This window comes from Anarrhichthys ocellatus, unplaced genomic scaffold (assembly GCF_004355925.1).
Source record: "Anarrhichthys ocellatus isolate YVR2014 unplaced genomic scaffold, GSC_Weel_1.0 scaffold10, whole genome shotgun sequence".
Lineage (NCBI taxonomy): Eukaryota > Metazoa > Chordata > Actinopteri > Perciformes > Anarhichadidae > Anarrhichthys > Anarrhichthys ocellatus.
Genome location: NW_022280040.1, coordinates 7,172,331 through 7,191,281, shown reverse-complemented (window position 1 = coordinate 7,191,281; position 18,951 = coordinate 7,172,331). Strand labels below are relative to the sequence as shown.

The 18,951-nt window shown below is 43.1% G+C and overlaps 1 protein-coding gene across 7 annotated transcripts in view; it reads left to right on the top strand.

Annotated features, from left to right (window-relative positions):
* Window positions 1-18,951, top strand: part of asap1b (ArfGAP with SH3 domain, ankyrin repeat and PH domain 1b) — a 47,664-nt gene that overhangs the window by 7,860 nt on the left and 20,853 nt on the right. For all 7 annotated transcript variants that reach the window (XM_031850542.1, XM_031850539.1, XM_031850536.1 and 4 more), the window contains exons 2-7: window positions 9,536-9,608; window positions 11,801-11,946; window positions 14,068-14,142; window positions 14,570-14,619; window positions 14,829-14,958; window positions 18,631-18,716. In XM_031850542.1, coding sequence (XP_031706402.1) covers window positions 9,536-9,608; window positions 11,801-11,946; window positions 14,068-14,142; window positions 14,570-14,619; window positions 14,829-14,958; window positions 18,631-18,716 — 560 coding nt within the window. The remainder of the gene's footprint in view (window positions 1-9,535; window positions 9,609-11,800; window positions 11,947-14,067; window positions 14,143-14,569; window positions 14,620-14,828; window positions 14,959-18,630; window positions 18,717-18,951) is intronic.

Genomic DNA, 18,951 nt, shown 5'->3' with positions numbered 1-18,951 from the left:
TGTGTGTGTGTGTGTGTGTGTGTGTGTGTGTGTGTGTGTGTGTGTGTGTACCGCCGCTAAACATTTAATACAGCCTTTCAATGTTGAATTTGAATACTACCTTTCCCAAAACAGCCAAGTGCATTCAAGCCCGGAGGAAAGGCATCAACAGTCCTGCAAGACAACTTGTTTACATCTTCTCCTAATGCCATTAAATGTCAGTGAAAAGCGTTACATCGCTTTCTTTTCCACATCATGACAGCGGCCGTCAAAGCTCCTCACTGCTCTCTGAAAGTACACAGATGGGGGGGAAATCCAAGTGGGGATGTAGCATTCAGAATGGTTCAAGCTTTTGTTTGGACGTCCCAGTAAAGGCTTATTTCTGTTCCTCTGCGTGTCCAGTTGCTCAACATATCTGAACATCGAAACGGCCCGTGGGAGTGGATACACTTGCGGTTTTGGAATTAGCTGGTCTCTAACCCGGCAAGAGTCCCATAAAGTGTGAAATTTGAGACTCGTCTGCAGAAACAACTTCAAGGAATACTGTAAAGCGCTTTTCAGAGTCTGTGACTTTGGCCAAGGACTCGCGGCCGAGCGGCTGCGCAGGAACATTACTCAGAGGCCAAAGAAATAAGGTTACTTCTGATTGTGCATTTTTTTTTTTTATCAAGGGAGCACATTCTTTGGCGGCGTGCCCGAAAGATTTATAACGCGGGCGGTTGGTTGGTCGGAAGTTGAGCTGGCGGGCTTATTGGCTGATCAATGACCAGTGAAAGATTAGAGATGAACATGTGGAGTAGTTTGTTTTAGTGTTTCTTTGATCAACCTACACGGCGCTGGTTTGTAAGTATTGGTCTTTAGCCAGCTCTTTTTGTGAAGTATTGTATACTGTGTATGTGTAACAATGATCAATACTCAAACACTTAAAGTATTTAAGTGTTGTTGATGTGAGCCATATTTTTCTCTCATTTGTTACTGATTAACAGGATGACAACACTTCAATAAAACACACAACAATCTCACTACAAGGTCCACTCAGTCGTTTAACGCTGCAAATAATGATTATATTTATTATTGATTGAAGCCTCCATTAAATCGATTGTTTTTGTCTATAAATTGTCAGAAAAATTTGCTGCATGATGGAAATAGTTGGTGATTCCTCTGCAGGTGGAGTTGCGCAATTGACCCTTTCGCTAAGTCCCGCCCCTGGAAAGCAGATTGACCAATCATAGAGTAGCATCGGCCAGTTTCGACTATACGGCTGTGTTCCATAGACTCTCATTCAATCTTTTCAGATCTTTATTTCCAGGCTGATTTTGAGGTTTTGGAGATAGTCATGGTTAAACATGGTCTAATAATGATGGCAGGAGATATACGTTTCTAAAACGTTACGTTAATATGTAAAAACCTGTGGAGCTAACGTTAGCAGAGTACGTTAGTAGTAGCGTTAGCACATCAATGCTACCCTACCTACAGAATGTACGTGTGAATGTAAAGACATGCTGCAAGGTCAACAATGAATCTCAACTTTTAAATCAGAAGTTACTAAAGATCTACAATCCATCTGCTGAGGAAGGTCATGTTATATGAACGAAAGGTCCAGAACAGCTACTTGGTGAACATTCAATCTCCACCAAGACCAGCGATGCATTGTGGGTTTTTTATCCAAAGTACCATCATTGATTTGTTTTGTTCAAGTGAAGCAGTTTCTGAGGTTTGTGGATGAATAAACTTCTCTCTGGTCACGTTTTGAACCGGAAGTCAAAAGTCAGGAGACTTTAAATGTATCTCTGTTTCAACACATACCTTATTGCCTGCTACTGTATTATGAGGACTAAATAATTAATCAAAACCAGAATCAATAGATCTGTTATAGTTCCTCCATCCCTGACTAGAAAGTGTGAGTTTTGAGTTTCATATTTTTCAGGAAGCAAACAACCTCTTTGCTCTGCAGCTGTTTGTTTTCTCACTGATATCAAACACTGTAAGAAAGAGGATTCTAGGTCTCTTTTTTTTTCTTTTTTTTTAATCAGCTGCGAGTTCCTGTCGCTATTCTCCCGTTGAAGGCTGCTTCACACGAATAATGACTTAACACAATACAGATACAGGTATGCTGTCTGTTTGATGTTAGCTGAGTGCAGTCTAATGCAGCGGTGTGTGGGCGAGACTGTGAAAACATGCACATCGCTCAGATAAAAGGTGGTGGGCTGAGAACAAGAGATTGAGAGAGCATCGCAGAGGGAAGTCGCCAAATGAAGTGTGAATGCAACGCTGCTGCGTGCTCGGCTTGACTTGTCGCCGGCCGCACGCATGCGTATCAGTTCCTGCGAGATGCAGCTCGTTTCTTTCCATCTGAGGGTGTAGCTCCAGGATGCTAATAGCGGGACTAATAGCCGCAATACATAATTGAGCTATCTATGACTTATATTGACTTCTCTTAGTGGCCAATAGCATTAGCAGGTCAAGATTTGTGTGATAGATACAAGTGAATTAGAGCAGATGTTGTGCATGGAGTGCCAGTGACTCAGTCTTCTTCAGATTGTTTCATCACAGTAGATGTTCCGTTCAACTTGATTCTTGGTCAAAGTAACATTATTATCACATAGCACTCCAGCGGAGAGCAGGGACCGTTTCATTTCATCGTGGTTTGGACTTCCTTGCGGGATGTCCAAGAGCTAATGGGGAGGTTACTACAAATGGGAGTTTGAGAGTCATGTCATGATAAAATGAGCAAAAAGCCAGCGATGGCATCCTTTGCACTGCAGCTGCTTGAGTGTAATATCTGATTACAGATGTTGAGCAAAGCTCACATAGTGTGCTATAATTTGGTTATCAAAGTCTTTATTGCTTCGTGGTAGCTGGCGGTCTGTCGACTTCTTTGGCCCACACTGAACCTTCACAACCAATCGGTCTTGTCTTCCATCGTGGACCAGTAAAAATGAATGTGAGTAGGTGGAAGGAGGTGTTGGAGTATGCTTTGGATTGTAAGCATCAGCATGTAGCCAAGTGATAGCTTAATTATTGCTATTGATCGAGAACCCCCTGTAGAAATATTATGGTCTTTTTCAGTGTGAGGAGGTAAAGACCACTTCGTATTGATCGATGTTTGGGATCCTCATTAACTTCAGAACCCTGGAAAAGATGTAGTCTCACTTGATCCATCTCATTTTATATTAGCCATTTCAGTGGCATTACATCAGTCATGTGGTCACCCTGATGCACCTCTTAACCAAAACCACTGGCAGTCGATCGCTCTCTTTCAGTACCGTGTGTGTGTGTGTGTGTGTGTGTGTGTGTGAGTGTGAGAGAGAGAGACAGAGACAAATAGGCCATCTGATCTCAGCTGCTTTTGGAAATGTTACATCCTCTCATTTTTCCTCTCCCACTTGGAGAGCTGAAGGCCTCTCCGGCTGCAGGCCCAGAGAAAAGGGATGTGCATTTGTTTCCTGCCAACGAAAGCAGCTCCCCACCCTTCCTGCTTGAGTCATGCCACATAGACTCAACAGACAGTCAGACAGACACAATGACCTGACTCCACTGTGAATTCTTCATCCAGACAGAAATAGAAGCTTTATCACTGTAATTTACACAGACACGTAGCCTTGTTTTTGTGTTTTTAGGGTGTATTCTTATAGTAGTTGTTGTGTAATTATGAGCCAGAAAGGAAATGAGAATGCTTTTGTGAAAAAGGAAGCAGAAATAAAACTAAAGGTTGGTCCGGAGATGTCTGTAAAAAAGGCCACTGCAGATGTTTTTTAGCCCCGTGTCCTGTCTCTGGGGAAGTCCTTTGATAATTGTGCCCTTTCCTGTTTTCTTCTTCTAGGAAATTCTTAGCATATTAGCAATTCTGAGAACTCGAGTGCCCGATTGTTTAGCTGGGTGAAGTGTCAAACCTGCCACAGTGGCACAAGTTGAGTCCCAGTGTGCTGCTGACGAGCAGCGAGCAGGACGGTTCGTCAGAGCTGCTACCCACAATCTCCACAGCGAAGAATGTTGAGCCGACGCGTGGGACGGCCAGACCGCGACTCCTTGGCAGCCGCATCGCTGGTGCGATTCCAAAATATCGAGGTAGAGGAGAAGAGCGGCGAGGTTCAAGGAGCCGGGAAGGATGACTTCAGGGAGGAAATGAGGAAGACGATTTAACGTGCAATGAAAGTGACGGGAATACGGGAATTTCAAGCGTGGATCTGTGGATCAAGAAAAGCTTTTCCCAGACAGCCAGAAAGCGTGTTGTTTTTCAATTCCTCAGCTGTCAGCGGCGAGCAGTTGGTGTCATTAGACGGGGTGCTGCCGACCCGGGACAGGACACCGACGAGCCTGGCCGCTTCCTGCTTCCTGTCAAAGGACGGCTGCAGGGGAAACAGCAGGCCTGCTGAGGGAGGATAAGGCCTCCGGGCAGGAAGCGTGAAGCTGAGACAGCCTCCAGTCAGTCATGCTCAGTCATGGACCGACAACCCCCCCGAGGTTCTGACCTCCTCGGCATGACTCCGTTTGTGTGGTTGTTTGGGAACCAGGAAGTCCGCCCCATTAACCCCATTGGTCACACACGGGTCACACTTTAAGGGCTTTTAGACTATGACATTATAAAGTCTATTATATGAAAAGCCTTAACAGTTTCCCAAAGTCCAAGTTGACCAAAACACAAAGATATTACATTTACCAGCAACAAATTCGTACAAACATACAAACAACTGATGGATCACTGACTAATAAAATCTATCTTTTATTTTAAATCATATTCAACAGCTTTCCGTTGCTGTAGACTTGTGTCAGGTTTTTACAGAACAGGATGGATCAATCCAGAGTTTGATTGCTTTGGTTTTTTTTGAGATATTTGTTGTTGATTGAGTGGTTTTTGCGGCTTTTAACTGCTCTTCAAGCCGCTGAGCCACAATTGATCAAAACTCGCTTCCATTTCTCTCTCAGAATGCACCAGAGAGAAACCTCCGGCCACAAGATAGAGGTCGGCGATAACACAATCCAGCGCACCACTTTCCTTTTTAAAGTGGTGCGTTTTCGTCCCGGCTCTAGCTCGGCTTGGGAAGGCCCGGGATGAAGGCTCGCGGCTCCGGCCCTGAACTTTGCGGCGCCGCTCTCTTCCTGTGGGGAGGGGCGGGGCCACGCTGCTCCCGGCTCGACTGTCCCCGATGGTGATGTCGGTGGCCCACCAGACTTGTCTTGGATCACGGATCCCTTCTTGTCACCATGCTCTGTGGGTGTGACTTTTTCTGCCGTGTCATCACCATTCTTATTTATACAACCAATGTGTTCGTGATTAAATTGTTTACTAGAGCTAAAAGTGTTTCAAAGTTCTTCATAGCCTCTGAATTTAGCTGTCAAAGTGCGGCTGTTGGTTGGATAAAACATGCACTTTATACTTTTTTCAATATTTCTTACAGACCAAACCATTAATCAGTAAATCAGAAAAATATTTGTAGATAATGAAAATAAACATGAGATCCACCCATAGCGTGAGTTTTGTGAACAAACAAGGTTATGGATACACGCATGCACACGATAGCTGCAAAGTTACAAAGAGTGCATTCGCCAAGTATGTTTGTGTGTCCACAACGTGATGAAATGTGTGTTTCAACCCTATTTCAACCCACCATCAATACTCAAAACAAGACTCTCAAATATCAATTATTCAGCTAATAATTTACTTTTTTATTTCATAAATGAATATTTATATAAAACATTATCTTTGAACAGGATGAAATGCCAGAAATGCCTTTTCTGCCTGCTGATTTTTAACTTTCAAAGGCATTTATTTGTGACCTCGGTGCTCACGCTGGTTACAAACTGCGTCCTTGCTGAGGCACCGAGCACCACCACCGCCCTTCACCTCTTTGAAGCTGGCCCTTGACCTCTTTGGCTCCGCCTCTGACAGACTTCTACTTAAAAGCATTCTGACACTGACACGGTGACTTTCACAGCACAAATGTTTCTCTGAGATATGTATTTCTCGGTGGAATAACACGATGTACTTTACGTCTTTTGCTTCTTCTTCCTCAACGGCACTAAATAAATCGTCCACATGCATCACTCGCTGTTCGGTTGGAGAGACGAGCGACCGCAGATATTTTGGCATTGTCGCACTTTCTAATCCCCCCCAGGTTGAGTTGGAGCTTGCCGTCGGTTCCTGGCAGATAAAAAAACAATCCTTTGACTCCATTCAATAGTTGTCGGCCTTTTGGAGAGCAGAGTTTGGATGCATTGTTGCCTGTTGCCAAGGGCTTGCAAAGAATGTGTGCCAAGACATCGCTTATACATTGATTTCTCCTCCCCCCCCCCTCTAAAAATCTGAGAGATAGCATCTTTAACAAACCACCTCTCCAAGTTACATTCTTCACATTTACCACTGAATCAGCGCCGGCCAATATGCAGATATTTATTGTTTATCTTCTCAAAAATTTTCTGAGGTCTTGAATGAATGTTCCCAGCCTTGTTATCCAAAACAAACCGTATAAAGCTGTCACTTAATCCGATTTTTGACACGGTAACATATGGATGTGTTGGCACACCAAAATCTAAATCGGGTAAGAAAGTGAATCTGTGCAAACGTGTTAATGTTACGGCTGAACATTTTAATTACCAACACAGACAGAATGGATTATGGGTGACCCTTGGGTGGCGGTGCCAGCTGCTCTCAACATGAGCGCCACAAAAGTCAGCCCGCCTGCTCAGCCTCGGTTTTGTGCTCTTCATCCTAATCAGCACACGGCACTACACCGTCTGAATAATCACGGATTTACGTCTGAAGTGCACACTGAGCGGGGTTTCGCGCGTCGCAAAGAGGCGAAGAAACGCAGCTTGTTAGTAAACGTGTCCGCTGTAACGGGGATCTAATGCGTGACTTTTGTGGTTTAACTCGTGTCTAATCATTTCGATGGAGTCTGCTTGGAGTCGTAAGAAAATATATGCTGTGGAAACAAAGTCTGCTGATCATTTTCTTCATTAAATTATTCATTGTTTAGCCACATTAATCCAGAGCCCATGGCGGCGTCTACAAATGTTGAAAGATATAAACTTAACAATAATAAAAAAACCTCATAAAATGGCCTCTGACTGGAGGCCCCTCTCTCATGTTTTCAGAGAACAGGGGTCACTTGATTAGTAACCTCAAGTTTTGCGCTTTCATCATCTCAGCATGTTTTCATGTAGTTTGAAGATTGTCCATTATAGTAATTATCAAGATGTCGTATACAGAGACAATACTGGTCAAGATCATTTTTACTGTGAACTTTTTAATATTGGCACAAGCCTGTGTGGGCCACTGTTGAGCCAAACAGACACAGGGCTAAATAATGAGGCCGTGTGGGGAGTCACAGGGCAGCGGAGTCTGTACCTATGTGCAGGAGGGGAGGGGGGGATCAAAGGGCTCGGCCCCGGCAGAAAGGGCCCTGCGGCGGCAAACTACTGCTGCCATAATTGGGGAAGAGCCATGTAAAACCGCCCAGGGGAGGCCAAGGACGCCTTAATTATGTCGTGAAATTTAATTAGCCCTCTGTTGTGTGTGCGTCTGCTCTTAACCGCCTGACCTTGATGTGATGGTGTTTTTCGCTGGTGTTTATCATCCATTATGAGCGGAGTTACGGTTCCATTCCATCTGGTTAAGAGGAACTGGATATAAAATGATTGTGCTGTCGGAATAAATTATGGTGGAAAAACGCCAATAATGGCTCAAGACGGGTGATTCAGGTGAGGGTCTGTGTTGCCTGTGTCCACTTATTCTGAGCTCGACGAGGCTCCCGGTTATCTCGGCTTTTCCTGCAGTAAATGAAATGATAATAGATGTCACACAGACAGCCGTAGTTTGATTCTTTTTCATATTGTTGTGGAGAAAGAATAAATGCTCGACCTCAATATTGCTGCATTTGTGAAGCCGGTCAGGAGGGTGCTGTTGCATTTAACTCCCATATTCCCCCAACAAATAAACCTCTTCCTTTCACTTCATTACACTGTGATTACACATCATAATCAGGGAAATACCACCAGCCAATAACTGCTAGAAACTTAATTAAAGAGAAGGTGCTGTGTTTGAATACTCCAGGGATGTATTAGATTTAACATAAAGGTTGTTGGACAGACACTGAAGGTGGTCAAATTGAATAAAGTTTTGATTTAATAACAGCATGACGTGCATGTGAGTAAAGATGCAGAATGTCTTAACATATTTAGAAGAAGACGTTCTTAAACAATTATTTCTTATTTGAGTAATTCGGATGGTTTCTATCACTGAAAATCCAACAAATGCAAATTCACCAGATCTTTGGGCTCGAATGAGGTTTAAACATCTCCAAACATGTCGTCAAGTGACTGTCAGACACCGTCCCTTATTGTTAACTATTTATTTTATCTCCAACAACAAACTACATTTATAATATGCACACGTATAAGAGTAGAGTCACTCCAAAAATAATATAGGACTTGCACTTTTAAACCAGAGTTCAGAGAAAGTTTATATCTATTGATGGCAAGTTACTCTTTATTATTCCAATAAAATATTTAAAGTTTTTTAATGAATTCACATTTCAAGGCTATGAAATTGAAAAGAAGTGTGCAATAAAGAGAGATTTGGAGATTGTGCTAGGCTGATGAGGTAATGAAAATGAACCGGTTGTTTGAAGAAGATTATTCTAAGACGGGCTGATAAAGAAAAGGCTATAAAACACAAAAAGGCTTTTAGAAACGTCTCCTTAGAATAAAATGTACTTGTGATTAGGTTTCAGGCCACAAATCAAACCGGGCAGCATGACAGACGTTTAAATGTGCTGTAACATCAGATGAAGTTGATATTTTCTCTGGCAGGGAGTGAGCTCAGCAATAATAAGAGCACATGAGTTATTCTTACAGGCGTATGATGTTTATGATGATGAATTCTCCCCGTGTAAAGCTGTTCTCTGAGCGGGAGTTATGGTGTGACGAGTAAAATCGGTTCAAAGGTCACACAAGCATGGCTTTGTCTTAAATGGCTTTGCAGGCTTTTCTCTAAATATAGATATGCATCGTCGTTAAATGGCGTTATGATCTATGGTGTCTTTGAAGTGAAGCTTTTCTGTTTGTATTGGTCATTATTTTAACCTTGGATGCTGAACTCTTGAGCATAAATCTCTAAACTTTGCGTGGAAGTGAGACAGATCGCTCCCAGTAACAATAGGTCAGTGGCACTGTTTTATTTTTCTGGCATTTAAATGTTTCACGGTGAATAATTATCGTAATAAATAGCCTGACTGTTATGAAATTGGATATTCTGCCTATTTATTTTGCCTATTAGAGAGGACAAAGGCTTTGCTCCAACGGTCGACAGTGAAATAATGATTTATGCCACATTCAGGTCAAGCCCTGTGTTGTGAGCACTCTGTCTACATTAGCCCTGTGGAGTATGCATGCTTTGAATTACTGCGCAAATATTCTTCTTCTTTTGCCCTTAATTCTTCCAAGTTTGCTGTCGCGTTAAATCAACCGTGTTTTCGTGTGAATGTGTCCCGTGTGTTCCTAAAAGATGAAAGCCATTCAGAGGTTTTCAAGGCGTCCTCTGCTCCTCTTTCCTCAGGCGTTGGACCAGGACCGAACCTCCCTGCAGAAGGTGAAGAAATCAGTGAAGGCCATCTACAATTCTGGACAAGGTGAGACTAGTCTGCGTCTAAATTTATCAGGACTGAGTGTGCTTAAGCTGATTGTTGGGTTTGTTCTCACAACTCTTTCCCACAGGAGAGCCCAGGGTTTCTTAAATATCTTTAATAAAAGATGAGGATTGCATTTTTTTGTTGTTGTTTGGAACATTGCCTTCTGTGGGACAGATGGTGTTTTGTGTGGTTGTTTTTCAGGCCGTCCCAGAAACCGACACCTGAGTTTTGTTTTGTTCGTTGGTGTGACATGGATCCTCAGTAATTTTCCACTGAATACTTCTGAGAGCAGCCTCCTCCCTGTAAATAGACAGTTTCAGATCCCACAAAAAAAGTTTGTTTGTTCTCCACAGAAAAGAGAGTTTACCTTCCTCCCATTTTGACTCTCTCATGAAAACAACTGCAACAACTCTTTAGTCGAGTGTCTTATCAGTCACACAGTAGTTAGTTACTTTGGTTTGATGTAGTTACAGTGAGATGAATACTGTTTGTGATCTAAAAATAGAAATGAGAGTGGGATGTTTGTACTTCTTGCAAATATAATGAATAGTTAAACTCATGGCCATATACAGGATTTTAGAAACACTTCAGCCTGCAAGTTATAATCCTTAAGTCCTGGTTGATTTGGAGACATCCGGGGTTACTGACAATAACAACAATTACTCTATACTTCACTCTACTAGTAGCTACTTTGTGAGAAGTATAATAGAAGAGCAGAAGAGTGTATCTGTTTGTAGTGCAACCAAACAAACTTGTGTCGATGTATTACAGAAGTCTGTCAATAATTGACCTTTTCGCCTCACTTTTGAGCTATCTTGATTTGATGTCATGGAGCACTCAAAGCAGCAGCGGCAGTATGAAATGTTGAGTTTGCATCAGCAGTAACTAAACACAACTCTGATATTATGTTAAGAGAGTCAATGGTGAGGCTGTTAACAGTGAGATAAAACTACAAACAGTAATGCTGCGTCATTGCTTGTGAATTTCTCGTGCGTAGGAAGTTAATCTGAATCCAGTAAAGGAATGGTGGACCCCACCACTACTAAAGAAACCTGCTATAGAGAGGTATTAGCTGAAAGTAAGATTAATTAAATGGCTGTTGCAGAAAGAAATTATGACTATAAACTTTTTAAATATGCAATTTTTTGGTGGCCCAGATAATACCTACAATGTGGAGTAAAAACAAAAAAAAAAAAAATATATATATATATATATATATATATAAAAATACATGAAAAACACAAAAAAACATACAGATGGCAGAACTGCAGCCCTGTTCGGATTGTATTTGAGTTTCCAGTCTGTCAAAAGTTCAAAATGGCCGCCGCAGCTCTTCGTGCTCCTTGTCTCACCTGCCCACCGTCTCAGAACACTTAACGACGAGGACGGATGCATGCTGCCGTTTGACTGACGGCTCCTGCAGAGCTTCAGGCTCCTGGAGACCCACACATCTTGTCATGCCGACATGTGCTGCGTATAAAGACGACTTATTACAGTCAACAATGTTTAAACAAAGTTTCTCTGATCAGAAATCACCGGTTGAGGTCACATGTGTCTGTTATTGTATCACTCGTGTTGCTGCACTGATGAAAGGAGAACGTTGCATTGTGGGATCTGTTGACTATTTCCGCCACATCTGTGTTATCCTGAACACAACGAGGAGATCTTAGAAGATGCACAAGCCTGTTTGTTCCAGGTGTTTTCGCCGCTTTGCTGTTTAGAACAAAGAATGAACAAACACTTTTCTTTGTTGTGGTAAAGTAAAATCTTGCAACATTGGCGAGCATATATGTAGGATGTTCTTGGGAGAGTTATAAAGCTCTGTGTGACTTACATAGAGTCATCTTCACCAGTAAACTATGTGTACGTGAACATCCTCGCTCATTGGATAATAGAGGTGCTAAGTCAAACGCTAAAGTTATAATGTAAAAACGACACCATCTGATCAAAGAAAAAGTTAACAGGATTATAAATCTGCCAACGTTTGGTTCTTAAAAGTTTTCCACAGTCAGGGATTCGGACGTGTGGAGGTTTGATAATAAGCCAACCATCACCTTTCTGACCGTTGCCCCTTTGCACAGACTGCGGGCCTCGACACATGCTAATCATGCTAACCATGCTAATCATCAGCCAGAGTTTAGGGCAGATAAACTAAACCAGCGGTTGACCTTTCCTCTCTGTCTCCAACACAGACCACGTCCAGAATGAAGAGAACTACGCTCAGGCTCTGGACAAATTCGGCAGCAACTTCATTAGCCGCGACAACCCCGACCTGGGAACGGCTTTTGTCAAGTTCTCCTCCCTCACCAAGGAGCTGTCTACCCTGCTGAAGAACCTGGTGAGTTCAACATGCCCGCACTTCTGGTGTCAAATAAACGGGATAGCTTCTCCCACAGAGTGCTCTGCGTTTGCTGTGGATAGCGAGAGTCAAATTCTCCAAAGACAGAGTATAGTTCTTTCCTGTCTTCGCTTCTATAAGTGGTTTAGGATTTGGGTTTAAGGTTAAGATTAGGATTAGGGTTTAGGTTGGGCATGTAGTGGAGAAGGTGAAGAGGTTATTGAGGAATAAAACTAATTTAATACATATAAAGAAAGAGGTGTATGTGCCTACAGGTTCATTAATCTCTACCCTTTTAAAAATCTGTATAAAATGTGCTGACACCGCCAGACGCGTCATAACAGCCGGTCTGTATAGCTGACTGCGGCTATATCTACCTCAAAGCTTTGTATTTTTTTCCCCCAGTTGACGCTCTTATCTTCCTGCCGTGGATTTCCCCTGACGTTTCTGTTGAATAATGTGTCCTGTTTGAATCCTCTGTGAGTGATTGTTGTTGGAAGAAGAGCCGGTCCCCGCTCTCTCCCTCTCTTCCTGTGTGGCTGACGGCGAGATTAGACTCCATAAATACACTTGGCAGCACCAGAAACAACTCTGTGTGTGTGTGTGTGTGTGTGTGTGTGTGTGTGTGTGTGTCCATAAACCATCCTAAATCGCCCACCTGTTGGCGCTACCCGCATATTGCAGAAAAGTGAAACCCTCTCCACTTTTTTTTCCCCATCTCTTAACTCTCGTCTTTTCCATTTGGAGTGTTTTATTGAGTGACTTTTTTAGAATTCAATAACTGCGCCCCGAGGGCTGCTGGTATGTGCGTGCACTGCAAATGAGAATTGACGAATAGTGTTAGTGCCCTAGATGTCCTACATGTGTTATCGGCTCAAATGTAAGGAGTTTATAGACAAATTTGGCCACGTTGTTTCCAGCTTTTCCTCGTCCTTCTCAGTGGTTGTTTCCTTTATTTGAGAACGTTTTACTAGAAGAGACGGTGGATGCTTCCAGGATGTGCTGTTAGAGCACACGGGCAGCCAGCCAGCACAGGATTGATTCTTACACTGGCCATATGCAAGTCAGGCACTTAGGAACCACATTACCGCCCATTAAGCGTAGTTTACTTCCTTGAACACTGCTGTGTGTGTCTGTGTAGCCTCGGCTAACAACAACAGGGACTTAAATGCTTAGTAGCGTTGTAAATGACCTCGCTGATCCTAATGGTTAGAGCTGCAGAGCATAACTGTGGCAACCCAAGCTGTTGGCAACCAGCTTTTGCTAATTCTTCAATAGACTAACTTGCACTTTCGCTATTATGTCGCTGAGTCCTTAAGTGTTGCACTGCACTGCAGGTTAAAGGGACGAGGCCGGCGTTATTCTATGTTTTTCTTGTGGTCAATATATCCCATATGTAAACTAAAACCAACAATGCGTTCCATCTTTCAGTGCTTAACAATTCCCGTATTCCTGTTTTTTTATTAACAACGAATCAAATGAGCACATGCAATGTGGAAAGGGTCGCTTTAAGTGAAGCCCCACTGAGAATTAACACCGAACTATGCAGCTCACCTATCTGAAAGAGTTTTAGTCGATGTCTTTCATGTGTCGGATTGGCCACGGAAATTAGACAAAACGATTTAAGGTTCAACAGAATCTCCTGAAGCTCAGACTGGAGCGGGGCCTCCAGCAGCGATAGACCTGCTTCGCTTCCTCCTTCGACCTGCTGCAGTAAAATAAGAGGTTTTCTAAAGGGAGTCAGAAACACTACCTCTTTCATCCACAGGGACCGCCAGAATCAACACAAAACGAAAGTTCCTCGTAGTAGCTTTAAAAATGGGTCACAACTATATATTTAGATCCCTCAAACAACAATGAATTTATTGGGGACTATTTTCAGCTGCTAATAAATACACATTTAGGGCAGTGTTCATCATAATGCACCATGATAAGGAACATGTCACCCACTGCAACAAAGTAGATCACTTATGTGTTTTTCATCAAGCTTCATTGATCACAACTCATCTTACTTTGTAAGATGAGTTGAGGCTTCTTTTACAAAAGTTATATGTTAGCTCTGTTTTCTCGTGACAACAGCTGCTTTATAATCCCCCGTGTTCCCCGTGTGTCCTCTTCCAGCTCCAGAGCCTCAGCCACAATGTGATCTTCACCCTGGACTCGCTGCTGAAGGGCGATTTGAAAGGCGTTAAAGGGGTAAGATTTACCGTTAAACAGTTTCTCTCCCTGACGTTTATTTTCTCTCTCAACTCTTCCGGTGCTCCCCCATCCCCACAGCACACAGATCAACAGCGGGACAGGGACAATAGATGCCTCCTCAGCACATCTATTAACCTCTGTATGTTGAGTGTAAGCGAGGAGAGGCCAGAGAGACTGTTTTAACAGCTCACGCTGTAAATCTTGCAGAAGTAAACATTTGTGCCTTTGTGTTGTGCTTGAGGCGAGTGGTGCGTAACTGGGTCATGAACCGTTGATGTTCGGGTCCAAGAAGAGACGTGGACGCCCGCTTGGCCGTCCCGAGCGTAGATTGTGAGCGGAGTGAGGCATTTGTTGGATCTCTGGTAGCGATAACAAATAACTCTTTGTGGTCTGCTGATGCTTGTCCCCCCATGTGTTTCTGCAGGACATAAAGAAGCCCTTCGACAAAGCATGGAAAGACTACGAGGCCAAGTTGTAAGTGGATAATTAAAGTGTACTGTTGTAATACAACACATTTGCACCATTAAGCTAATTATAGAGCGCTGAATAATGGATCAACACGCTGTGGATAATGTGTCGCAATGTTTGGTATGCCCTCCAGAAGATATTGCGCGCATTGCAGAACAACAAACCTGCATGCGCGGTGTAAGAACAGACAGTAACCGTCCTCTTCTCTGTGTCAGTACAAAGATCGAGAAGGAGAAGCGAGAGCACGCCAAGCAACACGGAATGATCCGCACTGAGATCACCGGGGCTGAAATCGCCGAGGAGATGGAGAAGGAGAGGCGTCTCTTTCAGCTCCAGATGTGCGAGGTAGGTTGTAAAACAAAGCTACAGTTTAGGACCTTTTTGGTTGGCTTCTCCGCAGTAATCAAGCATCAGAGAGGCCCAGTAGTTAGCCAGGCCCCTTTGACGGGCAGGTCAGAGGTTAAATCCCCACAGTACAGCACTGTGCGCCGTCCAAATATCCTCTTTTATGGAGCTGTCTCATTCTAAATCACAAAATGACCTTCGCATTTATGTCATGTTAAGTTGTTGGCAGACAACATCTGCACTGTGGCAAACAACACATTCATTTCAATGACAAACAAAAATGCAGCATTGTCCGACAAGACATTTGAACCTTGCTCAATTATTATTAGACGTGATTAGATGGTCAAGATAGATATTGGATATATTTTTATCATGATAACCTTCCAGATGTGTGACCTGCTGTCTTATCTTGTAGTGTTTTAGCATTTAAGCCTTCAAACTCATGGGTCTGTCACCCAAAACCAACCTCTCTGGATCGTATTTCATCTTCTTACGGACACCCGTAGCAACACAAACCCTCCAACGCACACGCTATTTTTGGTTTGAACACCCACTTATTATATCCTGTACGTGAATGTATGTAAAGTCTTCTTCACCAGCTGCGCTTAAAGGAGACTTTAAGCTTGAGATGACTTTTTCTCTCGGATGATTTGAATAATTTAGAGAATATCTTTAAAACTTCTGCAGCTTCACATGTAGGGATTACAGCAGCCCCCAAAAAGATACATTAATTCATGAACAAGGTATGCACAGCTGCCTCAACACTAGACGGAAACTGTTTTTTATAATGATTCTATGTCAGTCGATATGATTTAGAAAATACAATACAAAACATCTCGGAACACTGAATGTGTGTAAGTCAGATATTTGAGCAACTCGTACTTTAAGTGTTGTCAGATGTTTCTCTGTTTCTGTAAACTTGTTTTCTTCCCAGCATGCTGTGACCCTGTTTTGAGTTGTCTTCGGTATTATCGCTCAAAGACTAATACTTAAAGAACTCTTGACAGCGAGAATAAAGTGTAAAACCAATGTGAGGTCTTCATGTGCCCAAGAGAATCAGAACAAACTATAAGCGCTCACTCCGCTCTGCCAGAAAACCTCTCTCCTTGTGGGTGGTGACGCCTACGCCTTGTTCACTGTTTTATCCTGCGAGGATTTTTTTTTACTCGAATTACATAATGGACCGATGGCTGTTGCACTGCTGTTGCTCGTGTGAATTATTCAGTACAGAACTTGCTGCAGTCCTTTTGTGCCCTGCAATGCTGATCTGCCCTCGTCTCACGGTGACTCAGAGGTGTTTCCTTGCCCACATTTTCTACCTGTGTTCACACCTCTTATCCTGCTAGAGACATGGTGTTTGGTTACGGTTATGTACATGTAATGTTTTCCAGAAAGTGCTAAAACATGGGACAAGGGGAGCAGATGAGAGTACAACAGATGGATGCTAGGAGCTCTGTGAGGCTGTACTGTATGCAGAACAGCACGCTAACATGCTGATGTTGTGCAGATGTAATGTTTTCACCATCTTGGTCTAGCGACATAACATTTGAATATTTGCACAAAACACAAAGTACGGCCGATGTTGAGGGGAATGTCAGCGGCGTGGATTGAAAGACAATTCACTAAAGTTAATGTGAATCGTCAGAGTGTGAATCTACTGGCATCCAATGTGAAGCCCTCGTCTCTAAATGATATATACCCTTCCTAGAAAAGTGCTAAGTGTGTTGTTGTGTTCAAACAGTATGCACTTTTACCTCTCCCCATTCAACCCTCTGGCACCGCACAGTTTAAGACCCCTCCTGGTCTGTTCTTTTTTTTTTAAAATATGGCCGAAATAAAATAATTCAAGCGAGTCAGTTTCCCTTTTTTAGCAAAACGTTTTGTCTTCATGATTCCATAAGATCTACTCAACAGTCTGTATTGTCCATTGTTGTAGCTCGCCTCCAGTGGATGCCGGATGCCAAAAACGAGCAGTAGCTCCCACGTTATATTAGCACTGGCTTCCTCTTTCATTCTCAAGTCCAGTTTTGATTTTATATTTCTCATCATATGCAGAGCTTTGCATGTTTGTGCTCTGACTGACGATACCATGCCGATTTGTTGAGTCCTCACAGGACTGCACGAGTCCTCTGAACAGTGCCTGTTGGTTGTTGCAGCGTAACAACGTCTAACAAAAGGCCTTTGTGGTTTTGGCCACTTGTTACTGAACCAGCCTCGCTGTAAACGGTAGTTAGATGACTCCGTGGTTTGAGGAATTCGCCTTAAAAAAGCATTAAAGGGCTCTATTATAAGAGCATAATTGACTTGTTGTTGTATTGATACTGCAAAGTAAAAATAACATGTACTGTTTTTATCCATATTGCACATTGAATATCTTTATATGTGAATTTTTTCTTTAATCTGACCTAGTTTTGTGTCATGTGATCCACAAAGTTCTGTGATTTATCTGTATTTTTAAGCTTGTACTTGTATAAGGTAGTATAAGATACTCTACCAATTCAAAGAGGAGCTTGAATCATCACAAACAAAGAGATTTCCTAAATCAACAGTCATCATGGTTGGAAATACCAACGTGTGTGTGTGTGTGTGTGGGGGGGGGGGGGACAGTTGCTGCAGTCAGTGGTACAATCTGTTCATCCCACTTAACCTCATTTCTCTCTGTGTGCGTGCACTCTCTCGCTCTCTCCCTCCATGTTACTCAATCACCAGATTGCAGGATGCTCTCACTCTCTCACCCTTTTCATCCTCACGCCGCCAGTTAAAGGAGTGTGGAAAGGCAGGGCTCAGCAGGCTGCATTATGTCCCGCGCGGACACGGCAGCGGTGCGAGCGATGCCGCTCATTCACACAAAAGAGACCCAACACGCACACATGCGGCAGCGCTCTCCAAAAAACACTGAACCCACACAGGGCTCAGACAAAATGTGGATAATCTCCCATCCAACAGGCTCTGTCAGCCAGACAAAGGGACAACACATGCGTGCATACACACGTATGCATGCACATACAGATGCACTCATGCGTGTGCTAACACACACGCATCCACGCACGTGATACGCAGAGCAAATTGAAAATGTATGTTGGCGTCGAAAGCTTTTGTGTCACAGATTAAATTTTGCTGCGGAGCTGAAAGTGGTCTTTAGCTGTGTGTCTTTGTAAATCTCTGTGGATTGGCATGCTGTGGGATTATTTTAGATTAAGATGATCTTTTATTCGTTTGTTTGGTGGGAGCCCTGTCTGAAGACTCCTCGTTTGTTTTGAATCCCCAGACACCCAGACTGAGCATACACTCTACAAAGCACTTCCTCTGCAGGCTATTCTCTCTCTCTTTATAATGCTAATGTGAAATATTTCTCATCATCCTTTTGAAACTTTATTTCGATCAAGGCACCCTGGATGGTATTCTCTTGTTCTGCAAGTGTGTTTAACAGTCTGGTCCCCACTCACAGTGTCAAGGCAGTCTTGGCTCGTACATCAAAGCCTTCATAAAGGACTCGGATGTGATTATCATGAGGCAAAGTGTTCATACTCTTAAGTGTCTACGGCAAAGCTGATGTCTTCATTCTCTCTGTAACAGCTCTGCCACATTATACCTCATTAAACCAAAAAATCCTTTAAACACACCCTGACTATCAACTCCTGGCTGAACTTTTCACCTCTCTTTGCTTTGCAGTACCTGATCAAAGTAAATGAGATCAAGACCAAGAAAGGAGTGGACCTCCTCCAGAACCTGATTAAGTATTACCACGCACAGTGCAAGTAAGTACCACCGTAATCCCCCTAAACCCGAATGTGTGAAGGTCCCCTGCTGTGTGCATCACACCCACTAAGAAATGTATTTCCAAACACGGCAGAGAAAATGGTTGCTTCACTTTCCCTCTTTGCAGCTCTTGATGTCAATTAGTTTCTCCCCTTGTATGATTCACAGATCTCGAGGGTGCACAGTCGTGTGTGTGTGTGTGTGTGTGTGTGTGTGTGTGTGTGTGTGTGTGTG